Raw genomic sequence first — 24,917 nt, forward strand, 5'->3', positions numbered from 1 at the left:
TCTAGCGTGAGCTCAACCATGGCTGAAATTCGCTTAACTTTACATCGGCGAGCAGCATTATGTATAATATATATATATATATATTCTAATATATTATTTGCCATTTCTCGTGCGCATGCGTGCGATAGTGTAAAATCACCGTTGCCCCCGCCGCGCCGGCGCAGTACCCACGATCCGCGGCATCGTCGGCGATGGCGTTGATACTTGATAAACTGATAAGGTATCGTAAACACTGCGGCAGTGCAGTGGTGTACGACGGTGTCCATAACTATTATTAATAATAATTTATAAATCATAATATTACATGAACAGTGTTCAATAGTTTAAGATTAATTATTGTAATATTTGTCTATGATAATAAGGTTCTACGTTCGCCAGCGATTACGACTGTACGGCCGTCAATCGTAAACAGCGATAGGTAATAGTTATAAGCGCGCGTCGCCCGATTTCCTTGATGCATCATATTGCCGGTCCGTCGTTGTCGTCGTCGTCGTTTGCGCTGCGCGGACCGCGTCGTCGTGTGCCGTACGACTATTGCAATAGGAATTAGGAATAATGACGTGCTCGCCCGCGCCGCGCCGTCAGTCGGTCGCTAATCGGCGGATGCGATGAACGCGCCATCGTTATCGAAATCAGAAAGGCATTAGGCAGTGCAACAACGACGGTACGCCACGCTGCGTCGTGAACGCCCGCACATATCGTACAAACACACCGTCCGGGAGATGTGGATAGCAACATGGTGTCTGGGCTTCGTCTTGTTCTCGTGTCCCAATTGCCTGTACGTTTGCATCGGACGCGCAGCCGCCCAGAACAAAAGCAGCTGCGACTCTCAGAGTAAGTCCGCCACCTAGTGCAGTACAGAGGTGTCTGTCGTCATTACGCTCTCCTAAATTATGGTATTAGCGATCTTGGATCCCGGTCCTCGTCTTGCCCCCCCTTCCATAGTTAACATGGTACTTTGTTAGGCCTGCATCTAAAGGACGTGTATCTTTGCACACGGTTCATACGTTTGCAGATTATACACCGACACTGACTCGTTTTATTAAATTTGCCAGCCACACACTCATTTGTGTAGTTAGAATTGTAGAATTGTAGTAGAATTTTTAAAAATGTACTCTGATATATTGCATTAAATTAAAAGTGGATCCACGTAATTTACCAAAGTTTAACAAAACGACTAATTTATTTTCATACCTATTTTACTGGAATATTATATTGTGCTTTATTTTATCAATTATACTACTAAAAACCTCATAATTATAAGTTATTTACATTAAACTTTTTATCTAACTAAAACCATAGTAAAATATTTTGATATAGCTATCTTACTGGCAAAATACCTACCAATATCTTTTTAAATTATGTTTTTTGAATCTTTTTAAATCCTGTACCATCCTATCCTATTCTACTATTTCTTTTAGTTAACTTTAAGTGTGATTACAGGCTCTCTCTCATTAGTACAACCGTGTATCGTAATATTATATCTAAAATAAGGATAAATTTATTCAGTCATAAAAATATTTTCTTCTGTATTTAAAGATAGATTACAATTGCAAACTATTTTTGTATTTTCATGATTCAAACCAATTAAAAACTTTTATCTTGAAAACATTTGCATGAATTAGATACATGAGAAAAGTAAGCAGTTTATTATTAAAAAATAAAATATACTATAGATATTCATATTTAATAATAATCATAGGCGCAAATAAGGAGAACTGGGGTGGGGGGCTAAGCCTCTACACTTTGCATAGGCCCCCCCAAAAAATCTAAATGTAGACTTAATTTTCATTGGTAAGTCTTGTATCTGCCCGATTGCTCAGAGAACCATTACAAATATGAATGAGTAGGTAGTAGGTAACCAACTAGATATTCAATCATTTAAATTTTGATTAGTTTTGCATAGATGTATTTTCAATTATTTATCAAGTTTAATACCAATGATAGTTTTCAGATTCAAAAATTTGTATTTGATTATGAATTTATATCTAATTTTAGATATTGTTATCACATTGAGTCAAATTTATATCTATTACCTATAAAATACTTTGAATTTAAAAATAAATGTTTTTACTTAAAAATACAAAATTCTTATCATTATAATATGAATACTATTACATTTAATAATACTTTTTACCTTTTGTCCTTTCTTTTATAATTAGTATTAATTATCCCAATTATGATTTCATCAATTGAAATGTTTTTAATTTCATTTACAAGGCTTTTAAAATTGGGTACAAAAATGTTGTATTTGTAATTTTTAATTTAAAATTTAATAGGTATGTGAATATTAATGAAATAGTTTATCTTTAATTTTAATTGTATTTATTGTTACAGTAACCAAAAGCAAACCACAAAATTTAACTGTTGCTAATGTAACCAGTCGATCCATAACAATAACATGGCTCGCACCAAAAGATGGCGAGGATGGAATCACCAATTATACTCTTTATTATTCAGACGACAATAACACATACGCAAAATTATTGGCAAATACACACATATATACTATTATAGATCTCAGTAAGTATTTAACTATTTTTATAATATTTTAAACAGACTACTCTTTTTTTTATAATTGAAAATGTTCATTTTATATTTTACTAAAATATAATTAATTAGTTGAAATTACTCCTTGTAGAACAATGATTAATCCTCAGCATCTTATGTTATTCAATTCAAAGTCATCTTTCATTCATTTTTATACCCCAATTTTTTGTCCAATTGGGGTATAAAAATTACTTAAATCTTCTATTACCTATACTATAATATTGTATTTCTTAATTATTTAAAATTATAGTTGTATTATATTGTAATTAATCTAAATTAATAATCAAAAAAATTAAAACTAAAAAAATTTGAGATTTTAAATTTTTATTAAAATCAAATTTTTTTTTAAAAACAGGCAACTGTATAGTTACATCTTTTATCATAAAATAAATTCAAGCTGACAATGTATGAATTAATATTTCAAATAATTAATTTTATTTTGACGTATATTTTTTTTACTGTGCTAAGGTTTTAAAATATTTTATACAATATTTGGTATTTATCTGTTATCCCGACTTTGAGTTTCTATTACTTCGACTTCTATCCCAATGCAATGACAAACGCTGATTACTATTCCGTTATTATTTAGTGTTTACTGTTAGTTGAAATTATAATTGATCTTTAGAGATTACCAAAAAATGTGATAGAAATAAAAGTATAAGGGGGAAAGACACTATTTATTGGAGTCCTTTCTTGGCGGACTAACTTAGAAAAAATAATCCATTTGATAATTTGTTGAAAAATATTTCTAAAAATTAGTCACCAAAAATAGATTTTATTTATTTTTTGAACATTATTGATCATTATTACTTAACTTTCTTCTTTTAGGTTAATTATAATATTATAATATTTAGGTTAATTAACCTAACCTAACCGAGGTTGTTTGATATTAAAACCTGTATAATTTTTTAAATAGTTTGTTGATAATAATTTTATGTTTATGTTAACATGGTGGTAGTCAAGATAATGATACCCAATATTCCAATATTTCTAAATTATCTAATGTTAAATCTAAATTTGCATATCTTTCTTATTTCTAATTGTTTATAGTAATAAATTGAGAAGCAAATGTAAGAAATGACAAGGTTTTTAACTAATAAATCATGAAAATGTTTGGGTAATTTCATTAAAATTTATAAACGGTGTAACAAAATGTAATATAATAATATAAGCTCTAAATATTCTAATATATTTTTTTGAATGGATTGATTATAGAAAATGTACACTTTTTATACTTTACTTCACAATTTATACAATAGATTTCATTGTTATATATATATTATATAAGATTTTACAATATTATTTAAATTGTTATAGCATACAATTTAGCAGATATTAATTGTTTAATGATTTTAACTGGATAAATGATTCTTTTAAATTTAAATTAATATTCAAAAGAGTATTGCCATTTTTTACTGTGACATTGAATTTTATTGGTTAATATATGTATTGGTACATTTTATTTTATTTTTTAATTGTTTCTTTGACAAATCGAAATTCAAAAGAACAATCGCAATTCATAATAATTGTTTGCAGTTCAAATTGTTTTTAATGATTTTACTTAAAACAATTTTAGTTATTTAACAAATAATAGATAATTCAAGACACTACCTATATTAGAAATTTGAAACATTTCATTATTACTAGTATTATATAGGTATTTAATAATTAAAATTAAATGAAACTTAAAAATATTAATTCCAACTTTTAATGGTTTATAGGTAGTTAACATTTTCTAATTTGCTTAGTAACTTAATTATTTTAAAATTTATATTTGATTTTTGGTATAGTTTAATAATTTAATTCAAGGTTTCTCATTAATTTAAAAATATCTCATTTACGAGGGTAAAATATTCTTTTTATGTATTTTGATATTTGAATTTCTATCAAATTGAATATTAATATATCAAGAAATAACAGTGTTTGTTCTCAAATAGAAAATACATAAAAAATATAATTTTACAGAAATACATAACTCTACCTAGATCTGATTCATTAATTCACATATAACAGTACAGTAAACTACTTAATAACATACTACATTTGAAACCTACCATACAACAGAAGTAAAGTTCCTTACTTTTTAGGTCTCAAATCTGTTATTTTTTCGTGTTATATTATTAAAATTATGTCTATATTTTTTTTTGGTGATATTTCTAAAGATTGTTCGGGAAATTCAAATATGACACCTATAACCCTAGATTACACGTATAAAAAGTATTCACGAGGTTCCACACACACAGTGTTTTTGAGCGTGTATTGAAATATTTCAATTAAAAATCATTGTCCATTCTAATGAAAAAATAGTATAATGTAAAAAAACTATATTGAAAATATAGTGAGACTAAAACAAAAAATTGCCTGGTAAAAATAAAATGTAATAATACTTACATTTATCAATGTTTTATCCGTATGTGTAGTGTATTATACTCGTAGTTACACACAGTATGGCGAACCAATGTCAACTAGCAACAATCTTGCCAGTCACAATGAAAATAAATATTCATTTACGTTTTATGGATAGAAAATAATGTCTTATCGGTGATTAGAGAGTTTAAAAAAACCCCATATTTGAGTTTTCATAAAATTAAATTGTTTATTAATGTCACATCATAGCACGCACACGGTCTTTTAGATCGTATATTGATAGGTAGTGAACTTTGAACCCTTCTATAGTACAGGCATAAAATCGTAAACAATCAGGAGTTGTATCTAATCTTAGTTTATTATCTAATTTAAAGGTTAATATTTCGTATTTTTGAAACAATGAACAAAATTCTTAAAGTCTGGTCTTTTTGACCGTGAAGCGTGTGCTGTACGGTTAAAGTTCAACCTATCATTACTTTTTACATAGGTAAAGAAATGGCATATTATAACCTAACAGTTTTCGGATTGTTCAGATTATAAAAAAAAAAGTATGATAAAAAATAAATCCTTCTAAGTCATTAATGCAATCGTAAAACCAATGGAACCTTCATTTTGTTCATTATTAGTGTATATGAAAAATTTTGATGTGATCACAGTTTAAAATTTGAATGGTTCTTATCATATTAAGTAAACTTATGTTATATTAATCAGTAGAACTGATGACTTTTTTAGTGCAAGCTCTTAACATTTAAGATGTGTAGTAATTAAACTTTAATATTTATAGAATCATGAATTTGATATGATATGTATCAGATTTATTTTTATCAATTAAATTTCAAAATCTTTTAGCCTCTCACACATTCTGAAATTTTTGAATCCTTCAATCGTAGACATTTGTGCAACACTATTCCCAATTTATGATCTTGGCAGATTTGACAATCCTAGATATTTTTCAAAATTGCAATTCTCTTTAGATATTTTTTAAATACCTTTTTATTTCAGAAATTAACTAGTTTCGTTTTTATAATGTGATGAGTAGGGTTCGGAAGTTATAGGACCAAAAAAGGGCAAAAAATTATAAAAAATGTGAAATATGTATTTATTTATTGAAAGTGTATAATATACACGAAAATAAATTATAAAAATGTATATTTAAAAAATTGTATTATTTAAAACTCCAACTGGCGTTAAAAATGTATATTTAAAAAATTGTATTATTTAAAACTCCAACTGGCGTTTAAGATTCTATTGAACTGAAAAAATGTAACATTATTTAAAAGAAATTAGTTAAGAATGAAAAAAATAATTTTTATAGAAAATATTAAATGCGCATACAAATATGCAAAAATCAATGAAAATGACGAAATATGCACTTTTCTCTAAAATAATCGAAATATGCAAAATATGCATTTTAGATTCTGAACGAAGTGATAGTGACAGAAGAAATAATGCTTCGATTTCAAACTTTGGGGGTGGTTTCCGATGTAAAATTGAAGATCCTTGGTGCATTATAGAGGTGAAAAGTAAATATTTTCCAACAGTTTTCAAAAAAATCGAGAAAAACAAAAAAAAAATGACAGAAAAACTGGAATTTTTACGCAAAACCAGTTTTCGACCAAATTGATTTTTTTATATGGTTGTAATTCAAAAACTAATCACTGTAAATACTTAAAATTTTCACCAAATGTTTATGTTAGTGTTATATATATACAGTTTAATTTTCAAAAAGTGTTGACTTTTTTGAGTTATTTATAGACCACTGAAATTTTCAATTTTTTTGACAATTTTTTTTTTTGAAGTGTCGGTAAACAAATGTTGGACGACCAAAAAACTTGAAAATTTAATACAAGGTTGCTTATAAGTTGTTCTTATTGTAGCTAAAAAAAATTAAAAATCGTTAGCCACAATTTTTTTTTATACGCGTGTATAGTTCAAATTTTTACGAAATATGTCGAAAACGCGAAAATTTGTAAGTAATTTTGAAGTTTAAAAATCATAAAAATTTTTCTGTTTATAACTAAGGATTAAAAATATAACACTAAGTTTTCCATAAGTTTTCCTTCAAATAACTATAGAGAAAACTCGAAGCGTCGTTATAGGAAAAATTTTAAGTGCGTTTGAATTTTAAATTTTTTCGAAATAGCGTAACGATAACGATATATCCTCAAACGATTTTAAACATTTGTTATTATTCAAAAAGTATAAGTCGTAGATACTTGAACATTTTACCAGTTATTTAGATTGGCATTTTCTTTACATGATTTAATTTTCTTTTTTTTTTGAGGTATTTATAGACAACTGAAATTTTCATATTTTCTGAAAAAATTTTTTTGAAGTGTTGATAAAATATTTTGGCCGAATCAAAATACTTGAAAATTTAATACAAAGTTCCTCATAAGTTATTCATATAGTGATTAAAAAAATACAAAAATACATAGGCACGATTTTTTTTTATTAGGATTTGAATTTCAAATATTGACTTAATACGTAAAAATTACGGCAATTTTAATATTATCTTAGATCAAAATTCATAAAAGTTTTTCTTTTTAATTCTAAGATTTGAGAATTTAATACAAGGCTCATAATATATTTTTACAATAGCAGTTGAAAAATAAAAGAAATATATAGCCACAATTTTTTTTTACATGCATTCAAAGTTTAATTTTGACAACATACGTAAAAATCACGAAAATTCGTAAATTATTTTTCCTAGAAATTCATAAAAAATTTTCCTTTTATACCTAAGATTTGAAAATTTAATACAAGATTCCTTACAAATTTGTCAATCTTTATCACAAAAAAAATGTCAACCAGAAATTTTTATTAGCATTGGAATTTCAAATATCGACAAAAATTCGTTAAAACCATGAATATTTGCGAATTATTTTGTAGTTCAAAATTCATAATATTGTTTGTATTTTTATCTAAGGTTATAAAATTCAACACTAAATTTTCCATAAGTTTTGCTCCAAATAGCTATAGAGAAAATTTGAAGCGTCATTATAGGAAAAATGTTTTGAGCGTTTGAGTTTTAAATTTTTATGAAATCGCATAATGATAACAATTTATCCTCAAACCAGGTATATGTATATCTATGATAATATAAGGTATTATGAATTATGATAACTACACTAATTGATTAACCATGCCATATGCAAAATGCGTCTTAATTGAAAAATCAAATATTTGTTTCAAAATAGAATATATGACAATATTTAAATATAATATATCCTAGACTGACAAATCATCTCCGTTCAGAATCGTTTTTCATATACAATGATACCTATCATTGCATTCAAATTTAATCCCATCCATTACAGTAACCTACTGTACAGCAGAGCGACATCCACGACTTACCCGCTTTTTTAATTTTCAATTTTTAAACTCAACATTGTATAGCTCAGATTTCTAGCTGGATCTGCTATAATTCAACAGCATACCAAACAATATGCAACTCCTATAATTTCCGAACCCTAGTGTTGAGCTAAACAAGTAAAATTCAATATTTTTGCTACAAAGTTTGTATTGAATTACTATTTTCTAAGGAAATTTCATAATATTAAATATTTGTGTTACAATATTTTGAAAAAAAATTTGATCTATATATTATGTCATTGTTAAAATGATTCATAGGAATATTTACCATTACATAAAACAACTTTGATGAATGAAATGCTATACATTTTTATTATTTTCAATTTTTAAGAATACCTTTTTTTGTTTATTTCTTTAGAATTATTGCTATTTATGGAATTTCTTGTCATCTGATACTATGATGTTATATTTATATTTTACATCATAAAATTAATCCATTGGTTGAAAATTAATTTTAGATAAATTTAAAAAAAAAAAAATATTTTAACTGTCATATTTTTTTACTTTTGGTAAATTTAAATAACAGAATATTCAACAAAATAAGAACTTAACAATGGTTAAAAAATGTAAGCTATTATCTTCCATTTAAGAACACATTTTAATTTACAGGTACTTCGATAAACTTTCAATTTATTTGCCTTGAAAATACATTATTATAATATGTCCATCAATGATAAAAATGCATATTCATTTAGGTTCTGATGATTAGAGGTAGTTTTAAAGATAACATTAATATTTTTTGTCTTCTCAAGCTTTTATTGATTTTAACTGTAAAGATATATAAAAATATTATGATAAATTTATAGATAATAAAAAATAAAAGTTGAAATATTGTTTATTCATTAACTGGGAAATTAAATGAAAACATTTGTATCCAAGAATTATTTTTCTATCAATTCTTCTGCCCACCACAAAAAATAACATTTACGTATAAATTTGAACTATTTATTACAATAACCAATTTATTATGACAATAGTTTTTTAATTAGCACTTATTTGTTAATTATTAATAAACACATTTCTCAATCAAACTATTTGACATATTGTTAGTTTAATTGAATTATTTGTTTTTGTGGTTATTTTCTAGAATATATTTGATAATTTTCTGGAAGTATTTAATTTTTTTAAATTTAATTGTTTGTAGACTTTGATTATATAATAGGACCAATTATAGTAAAGTTGGTTTTTTATTTATTACAGATTTGATTCTCAAAATTAGATGCTATATTCCTAAATATTTGAACATACATTATCTATTATGTACCTATCTAACTAGGTTATTTTTAAAACAAAAATATTATTATAATTATTGCATTAAAACAAATTTTTGATGATACATTTTAGTATTGTAAATTGTTACTTATTTATGTTATTATTTATTATTAAAATAAAATGTTTAATCTCAATTTTCTGTTTTTAAACACTTTTTTTACTTAAATTTGCAGTACCTTTTACTAAGTACCAAGTACACGTTGTAGCCAAATGTGAACAATTTATAAAAAGTGAATCTTCAGATACAATAATTCAATATACTGATGTTGATGGTCCAGGTCCACCAATTATTACAAATGCTACATGTGTACCAGGAACTAATGGTACATCTATTTTTTTACAATGGACTACACCTCAACTGTTTTATAAATCAGTGGATGAATATATAATTTATGTTTCCGATACTTCAGATATTGTTAAGAATTTCAACATTTCATTACCGAAAGACAGTATCAATTCAAATGTATGTAAATTATGGGTTTTCAGATTTCATCTTAACATAATATTTGATTTAATTTATTATAAAATTATTATTTTTTAGCATAATCAGTATATTGTTCAAAACTTAACAAGCAATACCATTTATGAATTAAAAATAAATGGAGCAACAAATAGTTTCCTAGGTGATAATTTAATTGAAGGTCAAGCTTCAGAACCTCGTTCAGTCTACTTACATAAAGATTGTGATAATGATAATACTTCAAAAAATAATCATAATTTAATTGAAAACACAAAATCCCTTTTAATTGGCTTATGTTGCGTTTTGGGATTACTCTTCATAGTAGCTGTTGTTTTATTTTGGCAGTAAGTATTTGTTTGTTTATTAACATAAATATAATATTTTACACATTCATTTTTTTTCACCATAGCTAACAATATGTGTGATTCTTTACATGTAACACATAAAATAAATGTTTTGTACTATAGATGCCATCCTGTGTGTAGGGTATACTTTCATGCTGCTTATTATTATCTGGAGGATCCACCATTTGTGTCACATACTGTACCAACATTACCAAATTCTGATTGGTGGAAGCACAAACAAGAATCTCATGTTGTAACAGTGGATGGTTTTGCTAGGCATGTTGCTAATTTACATGTTGATGGGGATATTGGTTTTAGCAAAGAATATGAAATTATTCAAGAGGAGTCTATGAATTTTGATTTTTCAACTGAATCATCACAACTACCAGAAAATAAATCAAAAAACCGATACCTCAACATAGTTCCTTGTAAGCAAATAAATTAAAGTAAATTATGCTACTGTAATCTACTCATATATTTGGAATGAGAGTCTAAAACAATGTTCAAAGTGTATTTGATAACAGAGTGCTTAGTTTTGTCTAATTCCTAAGATGATTGCCTCTCTGATATAATACTCTGATATTATATATGTTACAGATAATGTTGACATAAGCCATAAACTTTAGCTAGAGTAGTTATGTATCCTTAGTTTAAATATAACCCAGCTAATATTAATACAGTGAAGATATTACATTTTTAGTTCCATATAATTCTGTTACCTCTTTATACTATAATGTAACCGTAATCTAATTGCATTAGTGCTTTTTTATTTAATTGAGAAGACAATAAACCCCTCTGAAAGAGTAAGATAAATCTTATTAATTTATCTTAGTGGTATACGGGTTAAATTTATGGATGGGCACTTTATAGATTTAATCTTAATTGAGTAGAATTTTTAACATTTTCAAGATTTTAATTATTAAACATTAAGCTACCAGCTTTGGTGCACTCATTAATTAATAAGTGAACCTTGTTTTATTTATAGCACTCGTAGCTTAAAATTAAGTACACCTTAATGTGTAGTTATAAAAATAAGGTTTTTTAGGTAAAAGTCAGTTGCATGCCTATGTATTTGTTGAAAGCTGACCATAAAATTTAATGTAGTCTTCTGTATTCCTTTCATGTGCTCCACTAGTTTACAATGAGAAATTCAGGTATCCACCATTGTAGATTAGAAATGGTATTCTAATATTATTGCTTCTTTTGTATTAAATATTCTTATATTGTTATGTATGAAATAATAATTAAATAGGCATCTCATTAAAATATGTACTTCAAAAGTTTAATTTAAAACACGTTTGTACGTTCAAAGAATATGGGTTACAGAGTAATTTTATTGTAAAAACTTATGATCAAAATTGTAGAGGAGATTCATCTCCTGTTCCGTAAGAAGCCCTATATAGTGAGTATAAGGCTAATAACGCTATCTCTTGAACATTGTTGTCTACACGTTTTCGTATATTTGAGACCTTAATTTGGATTGTTATATTTATAGAATATATTAATTGTTTTAGTCAGACATCTTTTTCCCCCGAGATCAGTTCATATCCAGTAATTTGAATTAACTTACGCTTTTAACAATACAAATTGTAAAAAATAATGTATTTATGGTATTATTATTATAGTTTTTACAAAATTATTTAGAATCCATTGGCTAATATTCAACAAAATGCATGGTAGTTTATCAAGGGTATGACATTCTATCTTCCTGTAATAAATAAATGAGTTACCTAATTACCTTGAGCCTCTGACCGGGTGTTGGCCATAATTTGATAAAAAATGTAATAATTATGAGGACGTCATAACGACATATTATATTGTTTCAGTCTTACACACATAGGGCATTGTAAATTTTCATTCACCAGTTTTAATAGAGTGCTATCAGTTTTTATAATTGAGTGTCTCATCAAACTTTTAGATAAAAACATGATTTGTGTTCTCTCGTTATTTTTACGCGATACTATTTTAATTTTAAGTGAATTATGAGAATACATAATATTAATATTTGAAAATACTTTTAATTCGTTTAAAAATGAAAACATCCAAAAAACTAACAAGAAAACACAGATAATGTTCTTATCTAAAAGTTTGATAATAGGTTAGTTCGCTCTAATTTTAAAATTAACCAGTACTCTATTGAAACTAATGAACGATGAACGTAAATTATTTACCTTGTTGACACAACATGCAGATATGATGCCCTCTTAATATTAAATTCTGAGTGAAGCAAATGAATGTATTGTATTTACAATGATATGCATTTTTTTCTGTCATAAATATTGGAGATAGTAAAAATATTACGATTTTTGTTTCAGTATCTTTTCAAATAATAAAGTGAATCTTTTTGGTAATTTTATATTATTAAAATTAAAATTCCTAGTGGTTTTCATAGTCAGGGAAAAAAACAAAAAAAAAAAATGGTTATTTTTACGCAAACCAAATTTTATTTTTAAAACTACCAAAATTCAACAAAGCATAGAGAAGAACTTTATTTGTTTAAATAATAGAAACGCACAAAACAGGAAAAAATTTCAGTATGCCTTGTCAAATTTTGGAAATTCTGTGATAAATTCAGAGGAAATAAAGTTGTTTCGCATAGAATAGTGTTTGCTATAATGTACGTTTTTAAGAAGACATTATACACGCATATGTTGTCCAAAATATTATTAACATAATATAGTTCATAGGCACAAATAGTGTTTGAAATCTGAGGGGGCTGAAGCTGTAGCTCAGATCAGGATACTGAATACTCTTATGATGCGTTTAAATTAAATAATGTGTATCATGTAGTTATTTTTGGGGGGCTATAGCAATTCTTAGGGAGGGCTAAGCCCCCCTGGCCCCCCTATTTGCGCCTATGCATAAGTTTGATACTATAGTTGTTATTTAATCAATTTGGGTTTTAGCTATAATTTTGCTAATTATTCTTTGATAAAAAGATGAATTAAAATGATTTTAAAGCAACAAACAAAATAAATAAATATCATTGTAAATACTACTATACAAATAGATTCTTAATAAAAAAATGCACAAACTCATATGCGGAGCCTCCATTGGTATGTTAGTAACTTTGTGGCCAGGTCTCCACTATTATATCATACTATAGAGCAGCAGTCTCCACTACACGGTCTGTACTAAAATAAAATTGTATATTCTAAAATTCGAAATAGATAGTTCAAGAAAAACGTTTGTGTTATACATGAACTTTTTCTACAATACCCTTTTCTTACAAAATATCTTGTCTCGTTTTATTATTATTATTATTATTTTTACTATTCTTCACTAAATTCAGTGAAAATGTAAGCATGAAGTACTATTATTGAACAGTTTTTCTAATCAATCCAACCAAGCTCCCTTATGCATTCTTTCATCTATTGTGCTTATTGTAAAAATATTTTATACAGATCATACAAATTAAAATAAATATGACATTAATAAAAATGCAAGTGGCCCCCAAGTGATTTTCAAAAATTATATTTGGCCTTTTCGAAAATCCTAGTGAGGACTGCTGCTCTTAGAGTGTGGTTTCTTATTTATTCTTTGCTAATAATGACATTTGGCTATCATTACATTATCCATAACCATAATGTATATAGAATGGATTGTAATTAAAAATCAATTAATACAAAATATATACTAATTTAATCAACTTTTGTTTATTTTTTATAGGTTTTATTTAAAATTGTGTAATCAATGATTCGTTTGATAATATTTTAATTTACAGACGATCATAGCAGAGTTAAACTCCACGTTAATAATATTCCAGGAAGTCATTCTGACTATATAAACGCTAACTATATTGATGGTTTTGAAAAAGCTAATGCATACATTGGTACACAAGGACCATTACCATCAACAATTATTGATTTTTGGCAAATGGTGTGGGAACAACATGTTCATGTTATTGTGATGATAACAAATTTAGTGGAACGTGGCCGGGTAATATATTTGAAGAATCAGTATAATTAAAATTGATCATAAAATAAATTTAAAAATTAAATTTTTTTAATTTTAAAACTGAATTTATTATCTTACAATTTATTCTGTATAATCTAATAGTGTTTCGTGTTAAAAGTTAATTTAAAATATTGTGGTAGAGATAAGTAGGAAACTGGAACCTCATATTTGATTCATACTTTTAAAGATATTATGTGATTATTTCACTTTACTTTAAATATCAGTTTTAAGTATAATAATATTTTTAGGTTAACAATTTAGTTTGTTAACCAATCATCTCACAATAATTTCAACTTCAAAGCATACTTAGAAATAAGCCCCCTTTTTAATAATTTGTAACCAAAGTCTTACCCACCATTAATGTTTTAATTTTTGGAGTTCAGCCTGTGACTGCTATTATTATTTATAATTTTATAATGATTTGATTCAAGGATAAAAATGTTATTTAGGTTGTAAATTGTCAATCAAATCAATAAATTAGTTGAATATTTTTATTATTTTTTCTTCTTCATAAAGAAGTTTAATAATAATTTCAGCTACTTGTAGCCTAATGACGGAGAATGCATTAACATCAAAATCTACTACTAAAACTACATAATAATTATAGCTTTACCTCTTTCTTCAGAAATTCTACTATATTTTGATCATTGTATAGAATATGTGCTAAAGATAATTTCTACATTGAGAAGTATATTCTGTATACAATCAAGGCCGCCCGCAGAAATTTTTCTCGGTGGGGAGGGGGGGGGGGTGTGGGGGGCAGCAAAAAATAATACACTTACCATAAATTCTGTTTTTTATATAAATTAGGTAATATCTTAATTAGCAGGGGTCGTTGCCCTCCCTCCCTGCTGGCGACCTTGTATACAATAAAGCTTGGTTCTCCACATCAGTGGTGTGGCGATCTTTATTAAGTTATGAAGCACACTTACCAAGCACACATGACCAAATATAATATTATTAGATCACGGTGCTATACTTAGTTAGACTAGTGGTTATGCAATTAAGTTTATATTTATCTTAACATCATATAGTATAAGTGTATTGTTTATAATAATTTATAGTCTACTATGTTCAATACTGTAATTATCTATTATAAACATTTTAAAAATAATGATTGTCAAAAAAGAAAAAACATTAATTAACCTTAAAATTTAATTTTATTTGGTGCCTTGAGTGTATTAATATTATATCCAAATACTTGTTGGTTTTGGAATTATCTGTGAAGATTTGTAGATTAGAAAGTGAAAAATTCAAATTGTCTCTAAATACATTTTTATGTTTAATTTTCATCATTTTTTTTTTTTTGTATAATCTGCTTGATTCTGTTGTATATAATGCAATTTTAAGTACAAAAAAATTATGAAACACAAAATTAATTATAGAAAATAGTGCAAAAATGTTTATTAGACTTACTGTTTATTTTTTTTTTTTTAATAGAGGAAGTGTGATTTATACTGGCCAAATGAAGGTATTGAAACATATGGTTTCATTCAGGTTAAACTATTAAAAGAAGAACTTATGGCTATGTATACTGTTCGTACATTTCAAGTGCATCATACACGAGTAATATTATTTTATTATATATTTTCGAAATAAAAGAAGTTTAAGAAAAATATTTTTTTAGGCTAAAAAGAAAAAAAACATGCCATTAGGTAGAACTATATATCAATATCATTATACTAATTGGCCTGATCATGGAACGCCCGATCATCCTTTGCCAATTTTAAGTTTTGTGAATAAATCAGCTGGTGCTAATCCTGCTGATGCTGGTCCTATTGTTGTTCATTGCAGGTATGTTAATAAATTTATGTGTTTATAATTTAGTTTAAAGTTTAAAAAAAAACTGATAAATCATGTTAATTAAATTTATTTTTTAGTGCTGGCGTCGGTAGAACTGGTACATATATTGTATTAGACACTATGCTAAAACAAATTAAAAGTGAAAAAGAAGTGAATATATTTGATTTCTTAAAGCACATTAGACAGCAAAGAAATTTTTTAGTTCAAACTGAAGAACAGTATATATTTATCCATGACGCTCTATTAGAAGCAATAAATTGTATGTATTCTAGCATTAATAAAAAAACCCTAAAAAGTTATCTTCAAACAGACATAGCCGATTGTAAAATTGCATCATTTGCCTCAGATTTTGAAAAACATTATAAGGTTTGAATAACTAGAAATATTTTAGAAAATAATTTTTTTTTATGATTATTTATATTTTATTTATCTTGCAGATGATAACATCATTTGTCCCACAAGAATATTTGTTACTTTCTGCAAATAAACCATTTAATCAAAGTAAAAATAGATCTCAAGAATTTATTCCCGTTGAAAATTCTCGAGTGCACTTAACACCAAAACCTGGAATTGAAGGAAGTGATTACATTAATGCATCTTGGATAATTGGTAACTAATTTATATTCCACTAAAATAATTATATATTAAATAAATTTGTTGACTTAGATCAGAATTGCCATGATAAATTCACATAAATATTAAGAATTTGAAATTATATTCATTTTTTACTTCGTGGGTACAAACCTTAAATTAAATTTAAATTTAAATCAATGAGTAAAACACACTCTTAGGGATAAATCATAACTAGAAGTTGGTAGAACTCATAATTTATTTAAGCCATTTTTTATGATTCACACTATAATATTAGAGTATATGTGAAATCTCTTTATGGATAAGCAATTGGATCTCTAGGAACTAAGTAGTCTAGGAAAAGATACCATCATTCTTCAAACCGGGCAAAGCAGAAACCTACAGATGCCCAAACAAAATTTTAAATTGACGACCTATTCATCAACCTGACTAGACCAATTGGGCTTACTATTGGTCAATAGTCAAAACTCCTCATATGGAAAAAACGATACTAGTTTCAACTTCAATTATGATCATGACAAATTTTTCTAGTATATAATTATACAACTTAAATATTATATTTTATATTTTCAGGGTTTAAACGACTAGGAGAATTCATTGTTACACAGCATCCTCTAGAAAATACAGTTTTAGATTTTTGGCAAATGCTCTGGGACCACAATGCACAGACTGTAGTAATATTAACTGATATGAGTGAAGACACGGTTTGTTGTATTTACTTTAATGGTTTAAAACTAATTAAAATATGAATTTTTATTATAATATAGGACTCACTTATTAAATTTTGGCCTATGGACTCTGACACAACATTAGATAGTGATAATTTTAAAGTTAAAAGTGTTCAAGAAGACAAAATAGGAGATGATTATGAAACAAGAGATCTTGTCATTCAATCTGTACAAGATGATTTTATGCTTCCAGTTAGATTAATTCACAGTAAATATTCTGTGAGAGAATTATCCTCATTGATTAAATTATTAGAAATTGTACAAATGTGGCATTTAGAATACCAAAATGGTCCAATTGTTGTAGTAGATAAGTGAGTATTTGTTCATATGATATATAAAATAATAGTAATGTAAATACAATAAAAATTGTAGATACATGATTATATTTTATTATTTAGTTGTTTGATAATTTATTAAATAGCATACATATTGATAAAAATATTAATAAAGGTAGCTTCATTTAATATTACTCTAAAACATAGTTTTATAATTTGTATGTAAATAAGGCTTACAATATAAAGTGTCATAAAAATTATCTATACTGCAGTCTATTATTCAATTAATTTATACCTAACTGATTGACTTACAATATACTTGAAATTAATAAGCTTTAAATAAAAATAAAACCATAATGTTAACCTTAAATGTTTAGAGATCCATTAATTGTTAAGTATACATTTTTACAGATAAAGATCAGCTTTAATTTTTTTAATTGTTTTAATTTTAAATATTTACTAAAAAACTATAAATATTAACTTGCTTATTTTAAATATCACTTTATTGTAGATATGGTGGAACAGAAGCAGCAATATTTTGTTGTTTAACAACTATAGGTAAGCAACTGCAACATGAAAATGTAGTTGATATTGCATTGTATGCTAAACTTTACCATAATCAAAGACCCGGCATTTGGAAGGATATAGTAAGTTAAACTATCAAAAAACATAATATGTATGTGTACTATTTATTATTTATTTTGAATAGGAAAATTACTTATTATTATATCGGGCTTTGGAACTCATGTCTGGAGGAAGCTGCTTTAATGTATTGCCATCAACATCAATTACTAGTATAAATAATGTGGCTAATGGTAGTCATAGTTCACTCACTTTACCAAATGGAAATGCTCTTTCGCCAAATAAACAAAATGGAGTATTAATTTCTCAATCATAGAAATTCATAAACTCGTATGTAGTTTAAAAGTAGCTGTTAAGTAGTTTGACTAATTACTCAATTACTGTTTTGGTACATTAAACAAGTCTATTAGTATCTTCAATTTTTTAGAAATTGTATGTTTAAATTACTTAGTAAATTTAAATCACTATAAATTAACCTTCTATTAATTTATCAGAATTTAAAATAGAAATATTGGTAATATAAAAAAAAAAATAACATATATTAACAATTATGATTAGTGATAGTAAAAATTAATTATCATCAACATTTTTCTAGTTTTACATTTTGGAAAATAACCAACTATTTTTAGTTTATAATTGCAATATATTTAAATAAGGTACTTAATTACTGATTTGCCGGTATAATATTTGCAATCTTTATTTATACTAGCTACGCTAAAAATATTAATATGAAAGACTAGTATAGTACTTAGAAAATTATAGAATTTAATGCAAGATACCTAAAAAACATTTCATAAATATCTTCTTCATTAAAAATGCTGATCACATCCCCATCATCGAAATTTTTTTTGTGTTGATTAAATTTATCTTGAGATGAGTAAGGTATTTTTCCATTTAAATCTTTTAAATAAAAAAAATACCTTTTTACTTCCATTATTATCACTGTTTTAAAATTATAAAGACAATTGGATTTGTATACAAGATTTCTATCAATTAAAGCAGTTTTATACATTTGATGGATAAAATCATTTTTTTTTTTTTATGTAGTTCTTTATTACAATATTAATATCATTCTAACTATTTACTCATTAATACATCATAATATTATTTTATTATTTTTCAACACTAATGAATAATGATCCAAAACCATTACTGTAACAAATTTACTACATTCAAATAAAAATCATCATGGGAAAAATATTTAAAAAAAATAGTTCTATTAATTAATTGTTAAGTTTGAATCATGTTTGTTCAATGCTAGGAGTATAAAATTACCAACCCAACAAACAAATCCCTTTTTTTTAGTATGGCAAAATTATACTATTAGCTCATGATCAAGTTTAATATAATGGTATAGTCTATTATATTATATTATTATTAGTATTAGTAATATGTGTGGATGTTTATAAATTATTTTTTTTTTATGTTTTTGTTTGGCTTAACCAGATTTGGCTGTACATCTGTACAGACTAATATAATATGTTCAAACAAATTTCATCTCAATTTACTGTATAGAAAAATACTTCTGTGGCGGCCTTTTACATAAATTGGTAAAAATTTTTTAGTTTACTAGGTATTCCATTTAACTTTAGAGACACTCATAATTCAAAACTAAATAGTTATTCAAAATATTTATTTTGCATCTTTATTGAAGAAAAATTACTATTTTTTATTGTTTAATAACAAAAATTTTTTTAAATTGTTTTACTTTTTTAAAGATAAGGTTCAATTTTAATTTCTTAGTCAAATTCTAGAGCATGATATTTGTTAGAGTATACCTGTAATTACCACAAGTGACTAATTATGTTTAATTAATCAATTTGATTAAATCATTTTTATATTTTATAAATTGGACTATTAATTCAATATTACAAGTGCAATTTCATAACCTTATACACAATGTTTTCTCTCAGTTTTACTAGTCATCATTCCATTGTCTTAATTAATTACATAATTTGAGTTTGCTTGATGTTTTTTTTTTAAGTATGTTATTATTAATTGGATTTTAATAATGTGTGTTTAAATAATATGTCTATTCTAAATATTTATTATTATTGTGTACCCCATGTCTGATGTCTATTAACAATTTAAATGTATTATTTTTCCGATGTAAATATTTCAAGTTATTTTATAACGTTATTTTAAACTAGACATATAAATATTCTTGGTATTAAAAGAAATATTGTTTAATAGAAATGAAAATTTTTTAAAACATTTACTAGGTAATTCAATTTTAACATTTTTTTTTTCCCGTTATAAAAGTCTGTTATTATTACTTAAATGTATAAATTTATAATAAAACATTATTTTATCATTTTATACAGTTATGTTAAGATTATTAGTTATATTGGATATTTTAACTAAGGTTTTATTTATTTGAAAGTTATGTAATTTAAGATAAAACTATTTTCAAATAATTTTTAATGTTATCCATCTTGGGTAATATTCAAATTTTTTCTAAATATTTTAAACTTTTTACAATTTAACCCCATCTAATAGTATAGTATTAAACATAATAATTTGAATAATAACCGATAAAGGCCGCCATAAATATTTATAATTTTTTACATTCAGCTATTGCATTTTAACTTTCTACCATATTCTAACTTTTTATAATATAGTTTTTATACCATAATTAATATTAACACAATACAAATTTTTTAAATAAGTATTTTTTATTCTCAATTTTATATTTTGATCCTACATAATCTTATTATCATAAGATACCAACACATTTTTCTTAGCTATTTTTAAATATTTGACATGAGATGATTTTATCCAATTACTTTTTTTAATATACATCTAATGTAACATAAAACAAACCTTGACCTAACCAATTTTTGTTGTTAATAATCGTATTTTTTATCAGTTAGTATATCAGTGTTATTGTACATAATGCATTGCAATAATGAAAACTAAAAGAATACTATCCAATTATTTATGCTTTTAAATCTAATTTATTGTTATATTATTTTGTAATTGGTAACAATGATATTTGTTCCGAATTGTTTTAGAAATGTTTTAGAATTATTGAATAGTTACCTTTTTTTCTTTTAGTTTGCCTAATAAATAATAGTTAATAAAATAGTCATAAACTTTAAACATAGTTTTTTTTTATCAGATACTTCAACAATTTCCCTTTATTAAATGATAGTCCTAATAAATTCGTTTTAAACAAAATATACTCTTAAATGTTTCAAAAAAGTGATAAAATCTATTAAAATAATTATTTCTGTGTGATGATACTTAATTTTTAACATCATTAATAAAAAAAATCACTCATTGTTTCAAATAATTTTTTTTTCTTTTTAATTTTCAGTTAAATTACACATTTTTTACCAATTAATTTAATAATCATTTGGTGAAATTTAAAATTTTCCAAAATGTTAGGATTAATAAGCTTATTTTAAATTGTTCCCCTTGCTGAAAAATGTATCCTTTAAACACTTTGCAGAAAATTTAAGTCTTATTTTCAAAATTTGAATTGATTTAAGTACATTTTTTGTCCAGTCAAAGAAATATAGTTACTTTTTAAGATATGTAACATTATTTTTTTTTACCATGTTAATTAACATATAAATTTATATTAATTAAATTAACAGTTAATTAATAATGATCATTAGTTTATGTAATTAAAAATAGTAAGTATTAAGTTATTCTGCTTGCTATATCAATCATGATTTTTTAAGTTAAAAAACATACTTCTTATGTCAATGATGATGTATTTATTGTAATTACAGTTTATTTATATTTTTAGTTTTATTATTACAGTTTAAAATTATAAATTTAGAATCCCTATATTATTCAAAATTTATGAAATTAAAATACAAATCTGAAATTGTAGTGCCATAATTAAAAGCGTTCGTATAATATACTTTTAGTCATGTCAATTTAAAATGCTAAAGATAAAACAATTATTTATTTAAATTATTTGTGATGAACGTAATCTAAACAATAATAAATAATGAAGTATCGAGATAAACACTATGGCAACATTTTAACACACTTAATTGATCCTTAAAGCTTTTGTAATATACTTTTAATTATTGCACAATCTAGATTTAGTTTTATGCTGCACTATATTTATACACCTATTTATGTCAAATGCTACTGATTTATTATATAACCTCTTAGAATTATGATGACATTATACATTAACGTGTATTTTAGTTTAATACTAGTCAATAATTAAAAAAATGTAGTTGACAATTGTATTAGATGTTTTATATGTTAATAAATATTTACTAAGACTGTTTTATACCATGTATTAAAACAATTCATTTAATTTGATATTGGTAGATAAAAATGCATGATCAACATACATTTGGTTTATGACACACACAGTAGAAATTAATTAATACATTTTCTAAGTAAGAGATAGAAGACTGGTGACACTGAGATTGGCCGCAAATATTAAAAATTTAAAAGTTTTTCTCAAGTAAATAGATCATTTAAAAAAAAAAATTTAAATCAATTAAACCTTATCAAATTAAAGTGAAATAAAATTATACCCAAGAATTAATTATAGGTTTATTATACAATTTAGATGTTTATGATAATGATCTTAATATATAGAATTTGTGAGGGAAATATATATATTCATTATTTATGTTATAGAAGTCTTAACGTAAATGATTCTATTTCTTTTTAGAATGTATCAATGTATGACATTCTTGCTTTAGATAAAAATATTTATGTATGTATAGATTTTTCCAGAATATTCGGTAACCTTTAATTTGTACAAACTTCCAAACTACACTTCACAAATTTATGTCAATCTGTATAACTTAATTTTAATGTCACTACCTATTTTTAATTGTCTCCTGACGGTCCATTGTATAAATTTACCATTATGTTTAATGTCTTTATTTACTAGTCTTATATGTATGGCCTAATTTATATTTATTATTATTATTTTCCTATTGAAGTGATTTGAAATATTCTTCAAGTTCCATAAATTTAATTTATACTTATTTTAGAGTAAGTAAATATATTTAAATATAACAGTGCCTTTCATTTTTATTATTTATTGATTTCTTGGCACTTACAATTCTAAACAATTTTGTCTCTAAATTGCTGCAGGTGTATATAACTAATATAATTACAACTACATGTTTTCACATTTTATAGAGTACTCTATGTTTTGGCTAAACATTTATTAAATGGTTGATTTTTAAGTTAACTGTTTAATAAAACTATTTATTGAACTGTATATTTATATTTGGAGTTTTGTAAGTTGAAATTTTTTAAATAATGATTGGCAAATCATTGAGTAAGCAACATTAAAATGTTAATTTTGCTCAATAAAATTTTGTATTTTTTTATATTTTCTATCCTCAACCTACACTTTTTCAGTAAATTGTGCCAAAATTTAATTATTATAAGACAGTATTTTCTGTCTTATAAAAAACAAATTTTGTTTTAATGTTTTGAAGTCTGATTAAATAGTATAGATGTAGTTATGTAGATGCTATTTATGAATGATATTATTTTTGGTAATTTTTTTGACTATTTCAATTGTAAAAAATTAATAAAGTATTACCGTCTTATTTATTGTAATTATTTTCCACTCCAAGTTCAAGGAAGATAACATAAATTTTTACAAAAACTATTTAAACTATTAAAATTCAATTCAATGTCCCTTGAAAAAAATATTATTTTCTACGGAGTAAAATGCTTAATATCTATTGTTTATTTATTAGTTACCTAATTATTGTACACACATTTTAGTTACTAAAATACTTGAATTTTGTTCATTCTAATTATTGACAAAAAAATTAGTATGTATAGAAAACTAGTCAAAATTTTAAAAGATTCATTGTTTTCTATTGGTTTTTAATTTATTTTTGTTGTAAACTTTGTTTAAATTACCGAACAGTAAAATATGATCTTAATTCTTTTAATTTTTGTATATATAGTTTTGATTAAATACATTGTATTATTATAATTATTAAAATTACGATCAAATATATTTATTAACTGTATAAACCAAATTATTATCATATAAAATGGCATCACTTACTGTTAATTTAGCAAGATATATAACATCAAAATGATAAAATTTTATAAAGAAATATTTGACCTGTTGATTTAAGTCTTTGATTCATTTTTTATAATTATTGGTGCACACACACACACACTCACACACATACATACATACATATGCAAATGTAAATATAATGGAATGAATGTTTGAAGAAATTTACATTGGTATGATTAATAATAATTACATGCCATAGTACTTATTAAAAATACATAAACCAATATTTTTACTGTAAAAATAATATACTTACTTGCATGACTTTTATACAAACATTTGATTTAATATTTATGTTATTTAACTGGATGCATATTTGAATAAAGTTATTATTATTATATGTACTTGTGAAGTTTTAATAACTATAGACAATATAATATAATAATTTAATACTTTAATATACTGTAGAATAGTTTAAATAAAATATGTAATTCATTTGTATACAATACATTTCTAAGTTACATTGTATATTGTAATAACAAATTTATTTTATTCACGCAATAACAAATGAAAAAATAAATTTTATATTTATACGCCTTATTTTTTGTTAATGAATTAATTTTGAATACACAATAT

General features: G+C 24.9%; 1 protein-coding gene across 2 annotated transcripts; it reads left to right on the forward strand.

Moving 5' to 3' along the window:
* The first annotated feature begins 226 nt into the window (after positions 1–226).
* Ptp99A (Protein tyrosine phosphatase 99A) lies at positions 227–24,881 on the forward strand. Of its 2 annotated transcripts, none has more exons than XM_089220629.1 (14): positions 227–834; positions 2,338–2,523; positions 9,738–10,027; positions 10,106–10,368; positions 10,492–10,796; positions 14,093–14,307; positions 15,766–15,891; positions 15,953–16,119; positions 16,206–16,494; positions 16,566–16,737; positions 17,293–17,423; positions 17,487–17,758; positions 18,234–18,369; positions 18,432–24,881. In XM_089220629.1, exons 1-14 carry the CDS (start codon positions 723–725, stop codon positions 18,618–18,620), a joined length of 2,853 nt encoding a protein of 950 aa, XP_089076755.1. In that variant the 5' UTR covers positions 227–722; the 3' UTR covers positions 18,621–24,881. The 2 variants fall into 2 exon arrangements, with proteins under 2 accessions (XP_089076755.1, XP_089076761.1); XM_089220635.1 differs by having other exon boundaries at positions 228–834; positions 10,510–10,796.
* Positions 24,882–24,917: the final 36 nt, after the last annotated feature.

This window comes from Diuraphis noxia, unplaced genomic scaffold (assembly GCF_037042655.1).
Source record: "Diuraphis noxia isolate RWA-SAM2 unplaced genomic scaffold, SU_Dnox_SAM2 contig0001, whole genome shotgun sequence".
NCBI classification, from domain to species: Eukaryota; Metazoa; Arthropoda; class Insecta; order Hemiptera; family Aphididae; genus Diuraphis; species Diuraphis noxia.